Source organism: Mastigoproctus giganteus, chromosome 12 (genome assembly GCF_048544385.1).
Source record: "Mastigoproctus giganteus isolate SK-2022 chromosome 12, ASM4854438v1, whole genome shotgun sequence".
Classification (NCBI taxonomy): domain Eukaryota; kingdom Metazoa; phylum Arthropoda; class Arachnida; order Uropygi; family Thelyphonidae; genus Mastigoproctus; species Mastigoproctus giganteus.
Genome location: NC_143586.1, coordinates 179,306,123 through 179,325,502, shown reverse-complemented (window position 1 = coordinate 179,325,502; position 19,380 = coordinate 179,306,123). Strand labels below are relative to the sequence as shown.

At 35.9% G+C, this 19,380-nt stretch overlaps 1 protein-coding gene across 1 annotated transcript in view; it reads left to right on the top strand.

The window, feature by feature from the left end:
* The window catches only part of TER94 (Transitional endoplasmic reticulum ATPase TER94), a 351,159-nt gene that overhangs the window by 286,512 nt on the left and 45,267 nt on the right, over positions 1–19,380 (top strand). The window contains exons 17-18 of the mRNA XM_090386402.1: positions 3,028–3,186; positions 17,609–17,766. Of these exons, the coding sequence (XP_090242528.1) occupies positions 3,028–3,186; positions 17,609–17,766 (317 nt within the window). The remainder of the gene's footprint in view (positions 1–3,027; positions 3,187–17,608; positions 17,767–19,380) is intronic.

The window sequence follows — 19,380 nt, the reverse complement described above, 5'->3', positions numbered from 1 at the left end:
ACAAACAAACAGTAAAATACTTAAAAGGTGTGAAAAGGAAGTGTCCTGGTGAAGACACTGCAGATTCAGAGTGAAAAAGAAAAACAATATCGATAAACAGAGGCGGACTTTGTCAAAAATTCTTACCCCGGAAAATTTATAGTGGCCTCACACTAGCATTTATGGCCAAAATCACACCGGCCTCTGGCCCACCTGGAGTTTCCCTGCTAAGGCTTATGGCCAGTCCGCCTCTGTCGATAGAGAAAAAATATGAAATTATGAAACGCTTTGAGCAAAATGAAAGACCATGTGATGTTGCACGTGCTACAGACCTAAATGAGGCAACGCCGAGAATTACAAAGAATGCAGAGAAAATGAAAACAACTTTCATAGCAGGAACAACTCAAAGTGTAATTAAAATCCATTAGATTAAGACACAAAGAATTGGAAGAGATGGAACGGCTATCATCTGTTTGGATAGAAAATCAAACAAAAAACAAGTTTGCTTACGATAGAAGCAAAAGCATTAGCAGTATTTTATTACGATTATTTATTGTGTTTGGTAATGTTTTGGTTACAAATGTGTATTCAATCTTGGGTGGTCGGCACCTAACCCTATTTTTCCCATAGGGCTTGTTTATATTGCACGATTTTGCATTGCATGAGGGTTTCTAGGAACACAACTATGGTTCTATATGAGGACTAACTGTACTATGGAAACGAAAATTAGATGTTAATTTGTGATACTTGCTGGAAAAAATTGTGTGAACGTAATTTAAATAAGTGTTTTTGAAATAAAATACATTAACAATAAATGTAGATTCATTTTCATTTTCTAATTAAATAATTTCTAACAAAAAAGATATTCTCTGTATAATGAAATTTCTCTATAATAAATTTTTTTGCTGGATTTATCGAATTCATTATAGAGAAGTTCGACTGTATTAGATGCTATTATTCAATTCCATTTTGCTGAATGTTGAATACTGCTTTGAAAAAGAAAAAGATTCTGCTGATTTTTGCTATTTCCTGTCACTTGAGCACAATTGGAAGACCTATTCAGTAAACAAAATATAACTTTGTATATCAAATAATAGACATTGTCTTTCCGAGAAAGTGTTCTCTTTCTACTTCTGGAAAAAAAGCATTCATTCCATCCCTAACCTGAGTTATGGCTGAAAAGCACATTATTGCACTTACAGTATGCATTTTTTTTTTTTTTTTTTTTTGTTTATTACTTGACAGTACACACAACTTCCTGAAGCACATAATTTGCTTGCAAAACCCATTCTCAAAGATACAACATCCTTGGAGCTGTTTCTGCCATGATGTGTGTTCTGGTAGGTATATCTAGGAAGAATGTTCTTGTACACTAGCATTAGTAAAGACACACGATGCAAGAAAGCAAGCTTATATAGCATCAGCCAAAAAAAAAAAAAAAAACTCATTTCACCCATCCACTTGCTCCAATTGTTTGTCTAGTTCTGCCTTGAATCTATTTAAGCTATCAACTTCTACGACAGATGGAAGTTTGTTCCAGCAATCAACCACCCGCTGACTAAAAGCACAAACTTCTGCATATCTATCCTACGACTGTCTTTCTTTCGGCGCCTCCGTAGCCAGGTGGGAAGGAGCAGCAGTGCATAGCAGCACACGCTTCTTGATTAGACCAAATACGGAGGATGCGGAAAAGTCAGGGAATGACCACCGCATATCACGGAACAATATGGCCTTAGTTGCTAATGCTCCTAAAAACCAAATAACAAACACAGCAAACAACTGTCTTTCCTCAATTTGAATTTTTGCCCTCTCAGGCTATTATTCTGAGCAAGAGGAAAAATCCTATCAGCATTGAGCATGCTCAAACAATTCAAGGCTTTATATACCTCATTCAAATCACCTCTCAGGTGCCTAGTCTCCAGACACTGTAATTTGCAAAACTTAAAGCTTTCTTCATAAGAGCAACCTTTTGTTTCATTCATTCATTAATCTTGTTGCCCTTCTCTATACTTGTTCCAGCAGCTCTACATCCTTCTTTAAATGAGGCCTCCAGACTTGTATACAGTACTCAGATGCTATCCTCAGTACATCACAGTGTACTGAGGTTAGCCCTGGGCATCTTTAGGACTTTTTTATTCCAGAGCCTATATATAGCAGCAAATGAACCCCCAGTCCACCTAGAGTAAACCCAATGAAAACAAGCCCACTAGACCAGATCATGAGAATTAATAAGTAGTTTGAATTATTCAGCCGAACTATATGTAATCAAAATAGCGTGGGAACCATAAAATGTTCGACTAACCCACAAATCTTCATAGTTTCCATCCCCTCAAAATCAAATGAGATCCAAGTCGATGCACTTAAGAATCTAATTACTCAGTTCGTTTCTGTTGAATTCTAAGATGTAACATTCTAGGCAACGAGAAAGGTCACTAATCTGCAAAGTATCCTGTCAACACCAATTCAGCACCTTTTCAAATACCATGCTAGGGGTGAGCTCCCCGTATTAATCGTTGGAGGATTCACCTCGGTACAGGTCCCCCCCCCCCACATGATTAGTAAAATGCATCCTACTAGAATGTAATTGTTAACTTGCAGTGATTTCTGCATTTAAATTAAATCTGTCTCAATTCTTGGGGTATAGTGTAGTGTTAGCTGAATTTTTTACCTGATTAAAAAGAATATAACTATTTAATCATTTATAAACACAATCTGCTGAGTACATAAATCTAAGCCATTATACAGAAAATGCACAATTTGGCTGTAGCAACCCTTGTGTAATTGAAACTCTATACCTACAGAACTAAATTTCATAAATTTTATTTATTTTTTTAAACATACACATAGCAGGTAATCACATTCATTAGTTCCATACTGTTGATAAATAAAACTTAGCTCAAGACAATGGGTGAAGGATATAGATTAAATGTCTATAGAATATTCTTCATTTGGTAAAATAATAAATGCTTCAGTTTAAAAAAAATAATTAAAAAATTATATTTTTGATGTATATTCCTATTTAAATGTATTATTATTATTGTATTGTAGGATGTAGACCTAACCTACGTTGCCAAAGTAACTCAGGGATTTAGTGGAGCTGATTTGACTGAAGTATGCCAGAGAGCTTGTAAACTAGCAATTAGAGAAAGCATTGAAGCTGAAATACGAAGAGAAAAGGAACGAGCGCAGAACCCTGATGCTGATATGGTAAGAGTAGACTCAAATTTTCTCTTAGCATGTTATTGAGAAATGCTTTTGCAATTTGGTTTAGATGCATTTCAGAAAGACAAGTTTATTGCATGTAACTTCTTAAAATCATGTTGCTATCATACAGGAAAATATCACCAGCTTAAGTTCCAAAAATCACTAAATTCTTGACTTATCACATAGCACAAAATTATTTCAAACTTTATATTAGTATCAGCAGTATAGTATAAGGCAGGGGCGAAACTTAATTTGTGATGTGATCTACTATTTTTCTTCAAAATGTGCCGCAATCTACCATCTAAAGAATTTCATTGCACAATGGTTAAAAAAGTAATCAATGCATATTGAAAAATGTTGTTTATAAATTTTCAATTGATGCAAAGTTTGTGTCTTCATGTCATCTGCCAAGCTTTCAAAATCAGGAATATACTGTGATAAGGCCAACAGTAAAGAATCTTCTGTGTGGAAGTCTGTAAGAGTAGTGATTCTTCATCTTCGTTTGTTTCAAATACAAAAAGGCTGATTCACTTCGACATGTGGAACCAAAACAGAAATTTAAAAGTTCACTGCATTTTTTTTTTTTTTTTTTTACATTTGGGTACTTTTCTTGGCAAACATATTTCCAAAAGCCATCTTCTGATGATCTGGCTTTTAGGAAGATATCGTTTCGCAATGTAATAATTTTGTTTTCAAGTAATATTTTCTCCATGAGAAAATCTCAGCATTTTTATTTATTTTTTTCTGCAATTTATTTTCTATCTCTAAGTGGACATTTAATCGATAAGAAATATATTGAACCATGTCTTCAATTGTTTTAAAATCACTGGATCTGGTTTCAAAATCATTCACAACTTTCTCAATTTCAGAAACATATTTCTCACTATTAAATTCAAAAACAGGACATTTTTGCAAATGATCTTGCATATTTGCAAAATGATCAGAATTTTTTTTTTTTGTTTGAGATCCTTAGACATTGCCAAAAATTGATATTTATATGCAGAAATACTACTAATCAGTGTGTTGAAGTGCCTTTCTAAATTTCCTTTTTTTGGATTTAGCCACGGAAGTATTGCAAATCAAACATTTTTATTTTATCATTACAAAAAAGTATTCTAGTTCCCTCTCTTGATGAAAATGATACGTTTTACTCTTTTTCGTAGTATTCATTTTAAATGAAAGGGTATTAAATTAACGTATGAGTACTGTCCAGTTATTAATATTAAGTAAGCTAAATAAGAATTCGACATATACACTATGCTCTCCACAACGTAACTGCGTGCATTTTTACTAGACAAACCTAGGGCTGCGCAGCGACAAGAAAAGTCACACGTGGTTCAATGAATTTGTAATAAGCGTGTATAGTGGGGCCCATAATAATAATAATAATATATACATTTTGACTAATCTGTTTTTATATATATTTAAAATTCGTCGTGATCGACCGAAATTAAAGCTGCAATCGACTTGTTGGCCACCCCTGGTATAAGGAAACCACAGGGTTTGCTGCACTGGCGAGAGAGAGAGATAGAGAGATTGACTGACTAATTATGTGCTTTGCTGGCTAAAAGAAAACTTCCTGCAATCCATTCTAAACCTCTTCTCCAGTAATTTGAATTTTTGACTAGTTCTGGAGTCCTTTATAACAGTGAAAATTGCACCCTCATCAATTTTACTCAGGTATGAAAGCAGGCTGTGTAGCCCACACAATTGAAATCTGTCCTCATATGGTTATTATTTCACGGATTTCACAATACAGGTTGCCCATCTTTGGAATCTTTCAAGAATCTCAATTTCTTTTTTTTTTTTTTTTTTTTTGCCGAGTTCTCCATACCTGAATACAGTATTCTAAATGCAGACTTACAATTGCCTTATGAAGTGGGATTATAACCTGACTAACACCATGAGCTTTCCTGGCTACCTGTCTATGCCATTCAGAACTTCATATCTGCTCATATAATTACCCCAAGATACCTTTTCTCCTGTACTGTTTATAATTCAATCCCACCAAATGTGCAAGTTATTTTGGGGTTGCTATTCCTCAAGTGTAAAACATTGCATTTTTCTGTGATACCTTGTATTGTCAGAGAGGTGGCAGCAAACATAGCTACCACCTTTCTGACCATGCTTGAAGCCTGCTCAAGTCATTTTGAAAGAGTGCTGCTTGAGAATTCTGTTCATTAACCACTCTTCCAATTTACATCAGCTGGAAATGTTGATATCACACTATCCCTTTGGCAGCACTACTTAATAAAAATCAGAACTAACGGTGGTCCAAAAACATTGGTTGGTGTAATGTAAGGAGGGAGGGGTCTCTTACCATGCAAACTGGTAATCCTAGGATTACCAGTTTGCATGACAAAATTATTGCTGCTTCCCCTTTCACACTATTTTCATGTTTTTCAATTTTTAAACATAGAGGAATATATCTGCTATTCCCACAAGATTGTCTGGGTGTTATATTCCAAATATAGTGATTTCCACTCCACCCCCTCGTGCTCTTGTTTAAAAATAGGAAAAGAGTTGATCGAACAATATGAAAAGGGAAGCCGTAATAATAACTGCCTGAAACAAGCAGTTATTATCACGGCAGCTAATAACAGGCCGTTATTAGCAATTCACTTGTCCAATTTTTAAACATGGATGGTGGGGAAATATATCAGCTATCCACACAAGGTTGTCTGGGTAATGTGCACTATATTCTGAATTTAAATGAAGATTGATGCAACAAAGCATATGTTTAAGAGTGTAAATATTCTATATAATATTGGTGTAAATACACCATAGAAAACTCTTAAACGAAAAAAACTGTTTGTAGTTTTTTCAAGAGTTTTCTATCGTGTATTTACACCAATATTATATACTATATTCTGAATATAATGAATAGCCCTCACCCCATTGCTTTGTTGAAAAAAGCAGCACAAAAATAATTAGAAATTGTAAAAGGGAAGAAATGATAATTTCTTGCTTAATTCTCTTTTCTGATTTTTAAACAAGGGCATGTATCTCCTATCCCAATAAGATTTTCTTGATAATATACTATATTTGAACCATCTAATGTGATTATCAAATGAGCTTTGACTATCAGACTGTTAAATGATAGGATTCAGTGAATCAGGGGATTGTAGTGCAGAACAAAGTGAAATGTGATATTTCAGACTTTTACTGAATCACTTTGGTAAAATTATGAAATTTTGGCTCTTACTAGGGAAAATTGACAAATCCTAGGATTTACTAGATTTTATTTATGAAATGAAATCCAGTAAATTTAGGCTTTTACAGTAACTTTATGTATTCTAAAAACATTATTAAAATTTAAATTTATTTTATTACCCTCATTAACATTTGGCCAGTCATAAAACAAAGGATATTTGTTATCTAAAGCAGTACTTTTCATGACGGCAAGTAGAAAATAGACCTTTATAAGGTCTATTTTCTATCCTTCAGATTGGTTACTTTTCACTTTACACGTTTTCATACCTCATATCACTATAAGATTGGGCATGCTTCATTCATATTCCCCTCCCCCCAGAGAGTCATATAGCATGCCGGAGGTCTTTCATCTAAATAAAGTTGAAAGTATAGGTGCAATAGCACCAAGAGTCATAAATTAAAATGAGTTATTTGTAAATCATTGGAATAATTCAAATGCAAGTTGGATTGATAAATATATATTGGGGGTATATGCAAGGTCTGGCTATTAAATTACAAGAATGTGTGTGCAGCCGCTACACACCAAGTGATACCTGTGAAACAAGGGCACCGCAGTTGACCTTGAACCATTCCCTAATTGTCTGTCATGTCACATTCCAACACTCCCATTACACAAATGTTGCTCTCATTCGCTTTGTATTGAGACAGGTTTTCATTACCTTGTGTTTTTGCAGTTTTCCAGAAAAAGTGACAGACAAATGAACCAAAAAAGAATCAACTTCAAATCTTCAACAAAAACTAAAGAAACCCAATTGAAAGTTAAGAATTATGTCAGGTTTATGGAGAAGATACTATGCTATGTCAAGAGCTCACGTGTTAGAATGATATTTAGATGGAAGAGAGAATGTGAAAGACAATGGCTGTCCAGTATCCATGAAAAGTGATGAAATGTGGATTGTGTAAGGACATTGATTAGAACTGATCTTTGTTTAAGCTTTAGAATGGTTGCATCAGAACTTTGGACAAAGAAATGGAAAAATTTTAATTGTAGATTTAGGTATGAGAAAAGTGTCTGCCAAGATGGTGCCAGAAATTTGGAATGAAGATCAAAGTATGAGAAGACTCAAAGATTGCAAAGATATTTTGGGAAAAAAATTGGAAGATCCGGACTCAGAGTACTGTAATTACTTGCAATGAAATTTGGTTCTTCCAGTGTGACCCAGAAACTGAGAGGCAGTCACAGGAGTGGAATCAAAAATGAAAACCATGCTTCTTGTTTTAGCATTAGTAGAGACATACAATGCAAGAAAGCACAGCCCCTCCGTAGCCAGGTGGGCAAGAGCAGCAGTGCGTAGCACACGCTTCTTGATTAGACCGGGGTTCAAGCCCGTGACCACCAAATGCAGAGGATGCGGAAAGGTTAGGGAATGATCACCGCATATCCCTGGAGCAATATGGCCTTAGTTGCTAATGCTCCAAGAACCAAAATAACAACACCAACAAGCAAGAAAGCAAGCTTAAGCAGCAACAGCAAAAAAAAAAAAAAAAAAAAACCTCCTGTTTCGCCCCTCCATTCGTTCCAAATCCTGTCCAGCTCAGCCTTAAATTTATTTAAGCAATCAACTTCCACAACAAAAGATGGAAGTCTGTTCCACCAATCAATTACCCGCTGGCTAAAAGCAAATTTCCGTACACCTATTCTACAATTGTCTTTTCTCAATTTGAATCTCTGCCACCTCAGGTTCTTAATCTGAGCAACAGGAAGAATCCCATCAATATTCAGCTTGCTCAACCCATTCAAGGCCTTATACACCCACCTCAATCAGATCACCTTGCAGATGCCTACTTCCAGGCGCTACAATTTGCAGAACTTAAGCCTTTCTTGGTAAGAGCACTCTTTTGTTCCCCTCACCAATCTTGTCCTTCTTTGTACTCGTTCTGGCATCTCTGCATCCTTCCTAAAATGAGGCCTCCATACCTGTGCACAGTACTCTAGGTGTGGCCTGACCATTGCCGTGTATAATGGGATAATAACCTCCCTGTCCCTGCTATCAAAATTCCTATATATCATTGATAAGACTCCATGGCCTGCCCTGGCAGCCTCTCTGCACTGCTCAGCGAACTTCATATTTGACTGCATAATTACCTGCAGCTCTTTTTTCACTGCCATGAGTGTAATGCCACACAGTTGGTACATTTCTCTTCATTTATTGCTACCCATGGGCAGTACTTTGCATTTGTCAATGTTAAACTTCAGTTGCCACTTTTCAGCCCATTTGCCCAACTTATCTAGATCCAGTTGGAGTAGCTTACTGTTGTTAACAACCCTGCCAACTTTTTTATCATCTCTAAACTTGGACATTAAACCTGATATACCTTCATCAATATCATCGAACAACACTGAACCCTGGGGATCTCCACTAATAACATTAGTCCACAAAGAGCAGTGTCCATTGATCACCACTCTCTGTTGTCTCTTACTCAACCATCCCTTTATCCATTGTGTCAACTTATCCTTAATGCCATATTACTTCAATTTATTCAGCAGTCTTCCATGTGCCACAGTATCAAAAGCTTTCTTAAAATCCAAATACAGTGGAACTTCTCTATTACGAACATCTATTTAACGAATTTCTCTATATTACGAATTTTTTCACGAAACATTGCACCTTGAAACGAAATTACATGTAAAATTAACTCCATATAACAAAGTGTTAGTCTCTCTATAACGAATTGTAAAAAAAATTAGTAAAAGCATTTTTGAAGATTTTCAAACATTTACTGCTAAACAGCCGCTCAAATATACTGCCTCCTTCCTTCCGAAATTGCGCATTAGCATCTGGAATTAAATAATCATCCTTTTAGTGAACACTTTTATATGCAGACCTTGCATATAAAAATGAAACAAAGACCCATAGGAGGGTCTTTGTTTCATTTTTGTTACAGTTATTAAACCAAATGTGTTTTGTTAAAAGTGGTCGTAAACTTTACAATAAATAGGGTAGATTTGTAAATTGATGTTGGCTCAGTGGAAAACAAAATTCGCTGTGGTAAACCTTTAGCATGCTGCAGCGTCAATACATAGAATGCTACCATGGTCGGTTTTTAGTAACGCCTACTGAGTGACATTCGCTTCTCACCTCAGCTGTACCACGTGGCCTTCATGTCAATCATTATATGATATGTCCGTTCTCTTCTAACTGGACTCCCAGTAGATGGTTTTTCATGATTTTTTTTTTTTTTTTTTTTTTTGTAATTTCGTTCATCATCAATCACATAGGCTATATGCTCTTGTTTTTTTTTTTTTTTTTTTTTTTTTTTCTGAAAAGTAACATACAGCATTCGTTAATCATAAATTTTCTTTCGTGTTTATATGAATGAAAGCGGAATAAAAGAAATTCACAGAGTCGTATATTTCTTCAAAGGGAGTGATACTGTTGAATTGGCAAGGGAATGCCATTGAGTAGTAAATATAGTGAATTGTTAGTACCTGTACTAATAATTCACTATATGGCCAGCGCAGCGAAGTTTGCGGTGTATGTATCGGCAAGAGCTGCAGTCCAGTAATGTTTACAATTGCGAAAACAATGTTGAAGAGAAAGTGTTTAAGTATTAATGATAAAACAAAGATTGTTATGATATTGACCAGGATTTTAAGAAAAAATGATGTTGTGGAGGAATATGGCATATCTGCAAGCAGTTTATCCACGATTTTAAAAAAAATCGAGAATCAATTTTAAATGCAGTTGATGTAGGAGCAGACAAGAAGCGAATTAAGTTGTGTATATATGAAGATGTTGATAAAGCTGTTCTAAAATGGGTGCAAATGATACATGAAAAAAATATTGGGCCTAATAATTAAGCAACAAGCTCTGAAATTTGCATAGCCCTTTGGACATACAGAACTTAATGTGAGCACTGGGTGGCTAGATAAATTTAAGCGCCACAGAATTATGGAAAAGGTTATTTGTGGAGAAAGTGTTAATGTAAGCGAAGAAGATTGCAACAGTTGGAGGAACAATACCTTAAAGAAGATTTTGGAAGAATATGAGCGTAAGGATGTTTTTAATGCTGACGAAATGAGTTTATTCTTTAAATGTTTACCGAATAGAACACTTGCTTTTAAGGATGATAAATGTTTTGGCAGAAAACAAAGCAAAGAAAAAATCACTGTGCTAGTTGGGGCAAATATGACAGGAAGTGAAAAATTAAGACTTTTAATCATCGGAATATCAAAAAACCCAAGATGTTTTAGAGGCACAAAATCTTTGGAAGTTGACTACACCTTTTAATAAAAAAGCATGGATGACAAGAAGTGATATTTTTGAAGAATGGATATTAAAACTAGACAAGCGTATAACAAAAGAAAAATCGTTTTGGTAACTCACAACTGTCCGGCACATCCTGCCAGTATTTCTGCCAAACTTAAAAGTGCAAAGTTGTTTTTACCACTAAATGTAACGTCAAAACTCCAGCCAATGGACCAGGGCATTATTAAAAATTTTAAATTTCATTATCGAAAGAGAATAATAATGAAGATTGTCAATGCGTTATCAGAAAATAGGAACTTGGAGGTTACAATTAACTTTAGAGATTGCATCTCTGAACTGGCGCGGCGTCTCCGTAGCCAGGTGGGAAGGAGCAGCAGTGCGTAGCACACGCTTCTTGATTAAACCGGTGTTTGAGCCCGTCACCACCAAATGCGGAGGATGCGGAAAAGTCAGGGAATGACCACCGCATGACCCGGAGCAATATGGCCTTAGTTGCTAATGCTCCTTAAAAAAAAAACCAAATCTCTGAACTGGCAAAAGTTTGGACGAACTAGATGAATTGCCCCTTTCACAACTGAAAATATTTTGGACATTATTAGAATCGTCCGGAAACATTGAAAATGAAATAACACTGAATAGTTATGTTTATGTAGATCACAGCAGAACATCCAAATGAAGATGAAATTCTGCTGAACAGTGTTAAACGCGACCATGATCACAAAGAAATTAACGATGATGCACCAGAACAACCTGTAGACAAGCCAACTTGCGAAGAAATGATTAATGCTTGATTAACGGTTCGTATGGGTTGGTTGGTTGGTGGTTGGTTTTTTTTTTAGGAGCATTAGCAACTAAGGCCATATTGCTCCAGGATATGCAGTGGTCATTCCCTGACCTTTCCGCATCTTCCATATTTGGTGGTGATGGTCTCGAACCCCAGTCTAATCAAGAAGCGTGTGCTACGCACTGCTGCTCGTTCCCACCTGGCTACGGAATCACTGGTTCGTATGGGTCTACAGTTTTGTGAAAATGTTCCTGATAATGTTTTTAATGCTCTGAACAAATGTGAGGTCTTTTTTTTGAGAATTGAACAATTTTTTAATTGTACTGTGCAAACGAAAATTACAGATTTTTTTTTTTTTTAATTTGTGATACCGGCAAAAATTGTGTAAACGTAATTTAAATAACTATGTTTTTGAAATAAAATACATTAAAAATAAATGTAGATTCGTTTTTATTTTTCTAATTAGATAATTTCTAATAAAAAATATATTCTCTGTATAACAAATTTTTTTGCTGGATTTATCGAATTTGTTATAGGGATGTTTGACTGTATATGATATCAGAATTATTCTTTCCATCCAGTTCCTTTGTAAACACATCATAGTATCCAATCAAATTGGTTAGACAAGACTTCCCCTTAACAAACCCATGCTGTCTGCACTATAACTGCAGTCTTGTCTAGACTGTAGTTATAGATCAGTTCAGTTATTGTAAGCCCTAACTTCCTTAACCACGTCACCCTTTGATCCCCTTTGTGAATTAGGGACACATTTGCACTTCTCGAGTCCACTGGGACGCACCCCCAGAGTCCAGGGAAACTTTCCCTGGACTCTGGGGAAATTATAGCTAATGGTTTTGCTTACTTTCTTTGCTGCCTCCTTCAATATAACTGGATATATCCCATCCACCCCAGGTGCCTTCCTTATGTTTAACTTCAACAATTTCTCCTCCACTTTGCTCTCAGTTATTACAAAATCACTTAGCTCCCTGTTAGTTTGAGAAATTTCTGGCACTTTCCTCATTGAATATCTCCTCATGTGTGAATGTAGATGCAAAATACTCATTCAGTTTATCAGCTACCTCAGCATGATCATCAATAGTCAACCCATCTATGTTAAGCAGTCCAATCTTGATTCATGTCTTTCTTTCTAGAGTTTACATAAGTAAAGAACTCCTTGCTGCTTTTCTTTGCATCCTCTGCCAAAGATTTCTCATAATCTGCCTTTGTCTGCCTAACCTCCTTTGTGACTTGATTACGAACTAGTTAATATCTGCCATAGGCTTCTGTGTCACCTGATAATTTATATACATCCCATACATTTTACTGTGCGCCTCCGTAGCCAGGTGGGAAGGAGCAGCAGTGCGTAGCACATGCTTCTTGATTAGACTGGGGTTCGAGCCCATCACCACCAAATACAGAGGATGCGGAAAGGTCAGGGAATGACCACCGCATATCCCGGAGCAATATGGCCTTAGTTGCTAATGCTCCTAAAAATCAAATAACAACAACAACAACAACATACATTTTACTTCTCTGCAACAAGCCTCATTAGTTCATCTGACATCCATTTAGGCCTAAACCTTGAACAGTATTTCATAATTGGAATGAAAAGCCTAATAGCCTCCAAAATTAAGTTCCTGGAGGCTTCCCATTTAGAATTCAACATTGGTAACATCATCAGTTGATCCCACTGTACAGAATTTAAAAACTGTCTGAGATCCCTGTTGTCACCTTTGTGAAAGCAAAAATCCTTCCCTTGGTCTTGATGGCATTTACATCCTTAAGTAATTCCCACATCACTACATTGCAATCACTGTCATCCAGTGGTTCCTTTATCTGCAAATTCTTAATGCATGAATAATCACTGCTGATAATCAGATCAAGAGTATTCCTCCCTCTGGTTGCCTCTCGAACATATTGCTTTAGAAGACAATCATCCAATAAATCCACAAAAGTCTTACTAATGTATGAGTGGCCAATCAACAAGTTCCAGAAAATATCTGGAAAGTTAAAATCCCCCATTATAAAACATTCTGATTTGATAACCCACTCTATTTATCTGCATAATTGCTCATTATACTCATCAGATTCATTAGGCCTATAACGCACACCTACTCTCATTTTTCCTTTCCCAGTGCTTATGTCTCACCAAACAGACTCAACTTTGCATTGTCCACCAACATCAATTGGATGCACTTCCTTAGATTTTGTGTGTTTCTTAACTAACAGCATAACCCTTCCTCCCTTCCTTGATAACCCCTTCCTTGATTTGATAACCCACTCTATTTATCTGCATAATTGCTCATTATACTCATCAGATTCATTAGGCCTATAACGCACACCTACTCTCATTTTTCCTTTCCCAGTGCTTATGTCTCACCAAACAGACTCAACTTTGCATTGTCCACCAACATCAATTGGATGCACTTCCTTAGATTTTGTGTGTTTCTTAACTAACAGCATAACCCTTCCTCCCTTCCTGTCCTGTCTGTCCTTTCTGTACACACTGTACTCCTGGAATTCCAATTCTGCACTGCTTATATCTGTGTGACACCAAGTCTCTGATATCTCAACAATATCTGCCTTTGATATCTTGACTAGCACTTCAAGTGCATCAAATTTATTAACTATACTCCTAGCATTAGTGTACATGCAAGTATACATGCACCTGTTTCTACTCTTAGTTACCCTAACACAGCCCATGTATTTATTTGTTCCACTATGTCCTGGAAATTCCTAGCCGTCCTGGAAATCTCCATTGCCTTGCTTTCCAGGCTGCTGCTGCTCATTCTAATAGAAGTGGTGGAAGAATCACTTTTGCCTATACCTGCACCTTCTATTAACCTTTTTGTCTGTGTATCTCCCCCCCCCCCAAGATAGCAATGAGGCAATGTTAGGTGGGTTTTCCAACCCACCTAACATTGCCTCAATAGCATCAGCAAATATTCTTGCACCCTTTCTATTTAAGTGTACCCTATCCCTGTAGAAACAGTCTCTCCTCTCAACAAGCACAGACCAGGCTGAAAAAAATTCTGCCCCTTGAGTCTTGTACAATCTCTCTCCAGGGCCGAATTGATCGACAAGGCTCTCATCATATATACTGCTGCCTATCATGTCTGCGCAGAATTTCAGACACTTTCACATTCAGTCCTAACTTGTGACTTTTTTTTCAATATTGATCTGTACGTTTTGAGTAAATCTGCAGATCTCTTACTCTTAAGGTCATTAGTTCCAATGTAGGGTTTATAATAACGGTATTCCAAAAACAAACGTTTTTCTCAATTTAATTTTGACGACAATTAGGTGCAATAAAGTAAGGAAAAAAACAAGTACGGTAATTACTTGAATTTACGTTTTTAATAAACTTTTATTTCAGAATAATAAATATTCTGAAAAATATCATTAAAAATAGTTATTCTAAAAACAAAAAAAATACATATTGTTACTGCAAAGTTTAGTTATTTTTAAGCATCCGCACTACCTGTCCGAATAAAGTGAGCTCTTAAGAAACATAAGCAATCAATAGTACAATCATTTAAAATGGATCTAATTTTGGTACATACAGTATTTGATTAGCAACAGAAAACTCTTTTGGATTCTCTTCTGGTACTATTGTACTGAGATAATCGTAGACAATCACAGTCCATATTTTCTAGGCTTTGAACTTTATTAGCAAAAATAGTTAAGTATTTCATTAATTTCCGACTCAAGTTCATCTTTTAAAATCTCGTTGGAGTCGGGTAATTTCTTATTTTGGAAAGAATTTCTGGAACACTGATGTTCTCTTCCATGGTTGAATTATGTTCATCATTTTCTGAAGGAGAAAGACATTTTATTAAGCGGAGTATAATTTTCACTATAGTATCTTTACTGAATCTGGGAGAGAACAAAGAGTGGGGATAAGGAATAAAGAAGAGAGCAAAGAGTGCAGTTAAGGAATTCTTTACATATATAAATGCAAAGAACAGGAGGAGAAATCAGATTGGACCCTAATACAATGAACGTGGGATAGTATTAGATAACATAGCTGAAGTTGCAGGTGAACTCAACAGTTACTTTGCATAGATATTTACATAAAAAAACCCTTTGTGTCAGTGAGATATTATGGGAGTGAAGTTGAAAAAAATGTAATTAATTAAGTATTTCAACTTGAAAATTCAAATGATTATTTAATGAGAACTTTCATGCCTACAGGCGAATAATGCTCCTATGGTTGATGACATATATAGTGGCAAGTGAGTGCATTGAACCATTACGGCTAGTTATGAGAGCATCACCGGACTCAGGAGAGATTCCGTTGGATTGGTGTAAATTGGAACATAAAGGTGGTTCTAGGAGTGTAACGGGAAATTACCCGACTGACTCTAACTTCAATAGTAGGGAAAATCACAGAGGCAATGATCAAGGGTGGAATTCAGGATCACTTAGATGGAAATGGAATTCTGTAGGATACACATCATGGTTTTGTAAAGAGAAAATCATGTTTAACAAATCTCGTTAGCCATTTTGACAGGTCACTCGTGAGCTGGATTTAGGGAATAATTTCGACATTGTTTATTTGGATTTCAGCAAAGCATCAGTCCCACATGAGTGGTTACTTTATAAGCTGGAGCAGGCTGGAATCATAGGTAAAATCCTTAGATGGATAGCATGGTGGCTTGAGGGTTGTGATAAATAGTTATTCCTCAGATTGGGTTAATGTAAGAAGCGGGGTTCCGCAAGGATCAGAATTGGGACCACAGTTGTTTTTTATTATCTTAAATGACATCTATGAAGCGATGGAGGGTGTGGTCTAAACTTGCAGATGTAAAGATCAGTAGAGTAGTTGATGATCGCGGCCAAGCGGAGCTTCTTCAGAGTGACCTAGATAGACTTCCATGATGGTCAGAAAAGTGGGAGCTGTGCTTTAATTCAGCAAAATGCAAGGACTTACACCTGGGGAACAGCAACCTCAAAATAACTTATACACTTAGTGGAGTTGAACTAAAGTCAGTAGTGGAGGAACGGGACTTGGGAGTTATGATACGGTTAGACATGAAGTTGTCTGAGAATTGTGGACAGGTTGCATTGTTGCATGGTGTCTTATCGATGATTTATCGAACATTTGCTTGTAGAGATAACGACGTCATAATCACATAAGGATGATTTTATAACCTTTATGTGATTAAATTATAAACAATTATTATTTTTTTTAAATTAGTCCCAGAAGACCGGTATTTCTTTTTTGTATCAATACCGGAAAAAAATTACCAGGGTCCTGGTATTGTAAGCCCTATTCCAATGGGTACAACGTCATCAACTTTTGCATCTTGCAGACATGCCCTTTTTTTCTTCAATATTTAAGTATTTATTATGACTGAATACATCCCACCAAATCAGTATTTCAATATAACATACTACATTCAAGTTCTGACAAGGCTGCACGAAAACATTTGAAGAAAGAGACCTGAATTGTGGAAGGATGGGTGGATGTGCTAATATCACACAATGTGCTATCTGTTTGCCAGTTTCTGGCCAAAAAAAATAAATTCCAGTATGTGAATGTGTACTCTGCTCACCAGATCTGGCCCCCTTTCCCTAAACTGAAAAGTGTACTTCGAGGAACCCATTGAAGGCATTCAGGAAACAGTGTTAAAAGCAATTACAGAAGGCGGCTTCCAGGAATGTCTGTATTTGGAAGAAATGTATGGAATACATTTCTTCCAAATGTATTCCATACATTTGGAATATTCTTCCAATTGTGCAAAACGGAAGAAATATATGGAACTGGCAAAAACTGTACTCAACTGTGAACAGAATTTTTCATATTTTGATACGGATTATCCGACATCCTGATTAGCGAGGGTTTACTGTATCTGTGCTGCTTAAGTCATGCAAGAATCATATAAAGAAATAACTTACTTTCATTCTTTTTTGTATGGATTCTTAAAACCATCGTGATCATTGATACAAATGCCAGGTTTACTATCTTGATATTTCCAAATTATAAAATGCCATTTTCTATTTATTTATTTTTTTTTTTTTTAATGTGCTGGGTTTCAAATAATTTCAGAGTTTAGAGTACTAAATTTCACAGAGTTTGCTGTATTAATATTTTTATCGTAATGGACCACAGCATCTTTAATTTAAGTTTGGCTATACATACGGTGTGTGTGTGTCAGTCATGTTTTAGTTGCAAGAAAGATTAATATATTCTTCCACCCCCTTCCCTTTACAGGAGGTAGAAGATAATGATCCTGTTCCTGAGATCCGTAGAGATCATTTTGAAGAAGCCATGAAATTTGCTCGCAGATCTGTCAGTGATAATGATATTCGCAAATATGAAATGTTTGCTCAGACCCTACAACAAAGCCGGGGCTTTGGAACAAGTTTTAGGTATGTTGAAAGTGACTGCTTTAAATGTAGTGAAATAGTGTTTAATTTAAATTAATTGTAAATTAAATTCCTCTGTTGAATATCTTCAGAAAGATATTTAAAAGTTTGAAAATTGTGCAGTTGTTAGAATTGGCAATTGTATACAATATGAAATTGAAAATATGACATTTATAAGTAAAATATGCAATGATAACTTTGTATACAAATTTGGTTAAAAAAATTCCAATTGTAGGTTGTCTAAATTCTTTAGCTTTGCAGCTGGATAGTTGGAACCCTTCCAGCATTGGTTATAGTTTCTGAAAAGCAATAAAGCTCTTCATCAAATTAACTGAAAGTTCCTTTTATGTCTCTTGCAGTTTATAAGGCATCATAATGATCCTGGAACACCATTAATGTGTGGTACTTAGCATATGAACATTACCCAATGAATGTAATGCAAAAATTGATTCAACAGTTGGTACAGCCATTCATTGTATAATTTTTGTACCAAATTATGAATTGATTTATTGAAGAATTGGTACCAAAATTGATTCATCCTTGTAATTTCTTGCTGGCTGATATTGCCATTGTTTCTACAAGTGCTTATCACTTCAAATATTGTATACAATTGCACTTTGATTTTCCAATGGAAAGTAACTGTTACAGAATTTTAACAGGTACTTCTATATTTCAAGCACCCAGTTCAATCTGTAAAAAAAAATGTTAATAATTTGTGTGAGAGCCTGCGCTTCTTGCAGGTGCAGGCTATACATAGAAATGAAAACTTAAGCCAGCCAGCTATAATATAAGAACTTAAATTTGGGGATTGACTCAATCCCTGTGTGCATTTCAAAATTCACCTTTTGGGAGGGTTAATGGTTGCATCAACCACTACTCATTTCATTTGCTCTGTTTATTCACTCTGATTCCTTTTGCTTCAAAGGTGGTACCTGTGCATATTGTCTGCTCTGGATCGACAATCTGACAATATGCACAAGTATTGTCAGATTTTCTAAATTAGAAACTCCTTTCTGATCTCATCTGGCTTAAAATATGTCTACTCACATTCTGTCAAATTCATCTGTTTTCTTCTACCATTCTTCCAACTCCACTAATCACTCTTTAACTCCTTTCTTTGATACTACTCTACTCTACTTTCTCCAATCTAACTTTCCCAATAATAATTTTTATTGGTGATTTTAATGTTCGCAACCTCGGCTGCCATCAGTTTTCTACCTACGTAGAGTGAACCAGTTGTGATGCTGAGCCTTTTGTAATCCATCTGGTAGGTTCATGTAACTACCACAAACTGCACAATACATCCATATGTTCCAAACCTGTTAAGGTGCTTCAGGTGCCAAAAATATGGACATTCACGAATGACCTGCTGTGGTACTCTTGCTTGCGTTCACTGTGGCTCGAAGGACCATGGAATTGCATCATACAAAGCTTCAAAACTTATCAGCATGATTGCCAAGGCAAGCACCCGGCCTACTATAAAACACGCTAGAGATGGAAGGAAGAAAAGGAAATACAACTAAGGGCAGAGCTGGAAATCTCATACCAGGAGGCCATAAAAGTAATTAAACCAGTAAATAGCAATAAGACAACAGATTCTGAAATGGTTGCCAAGGA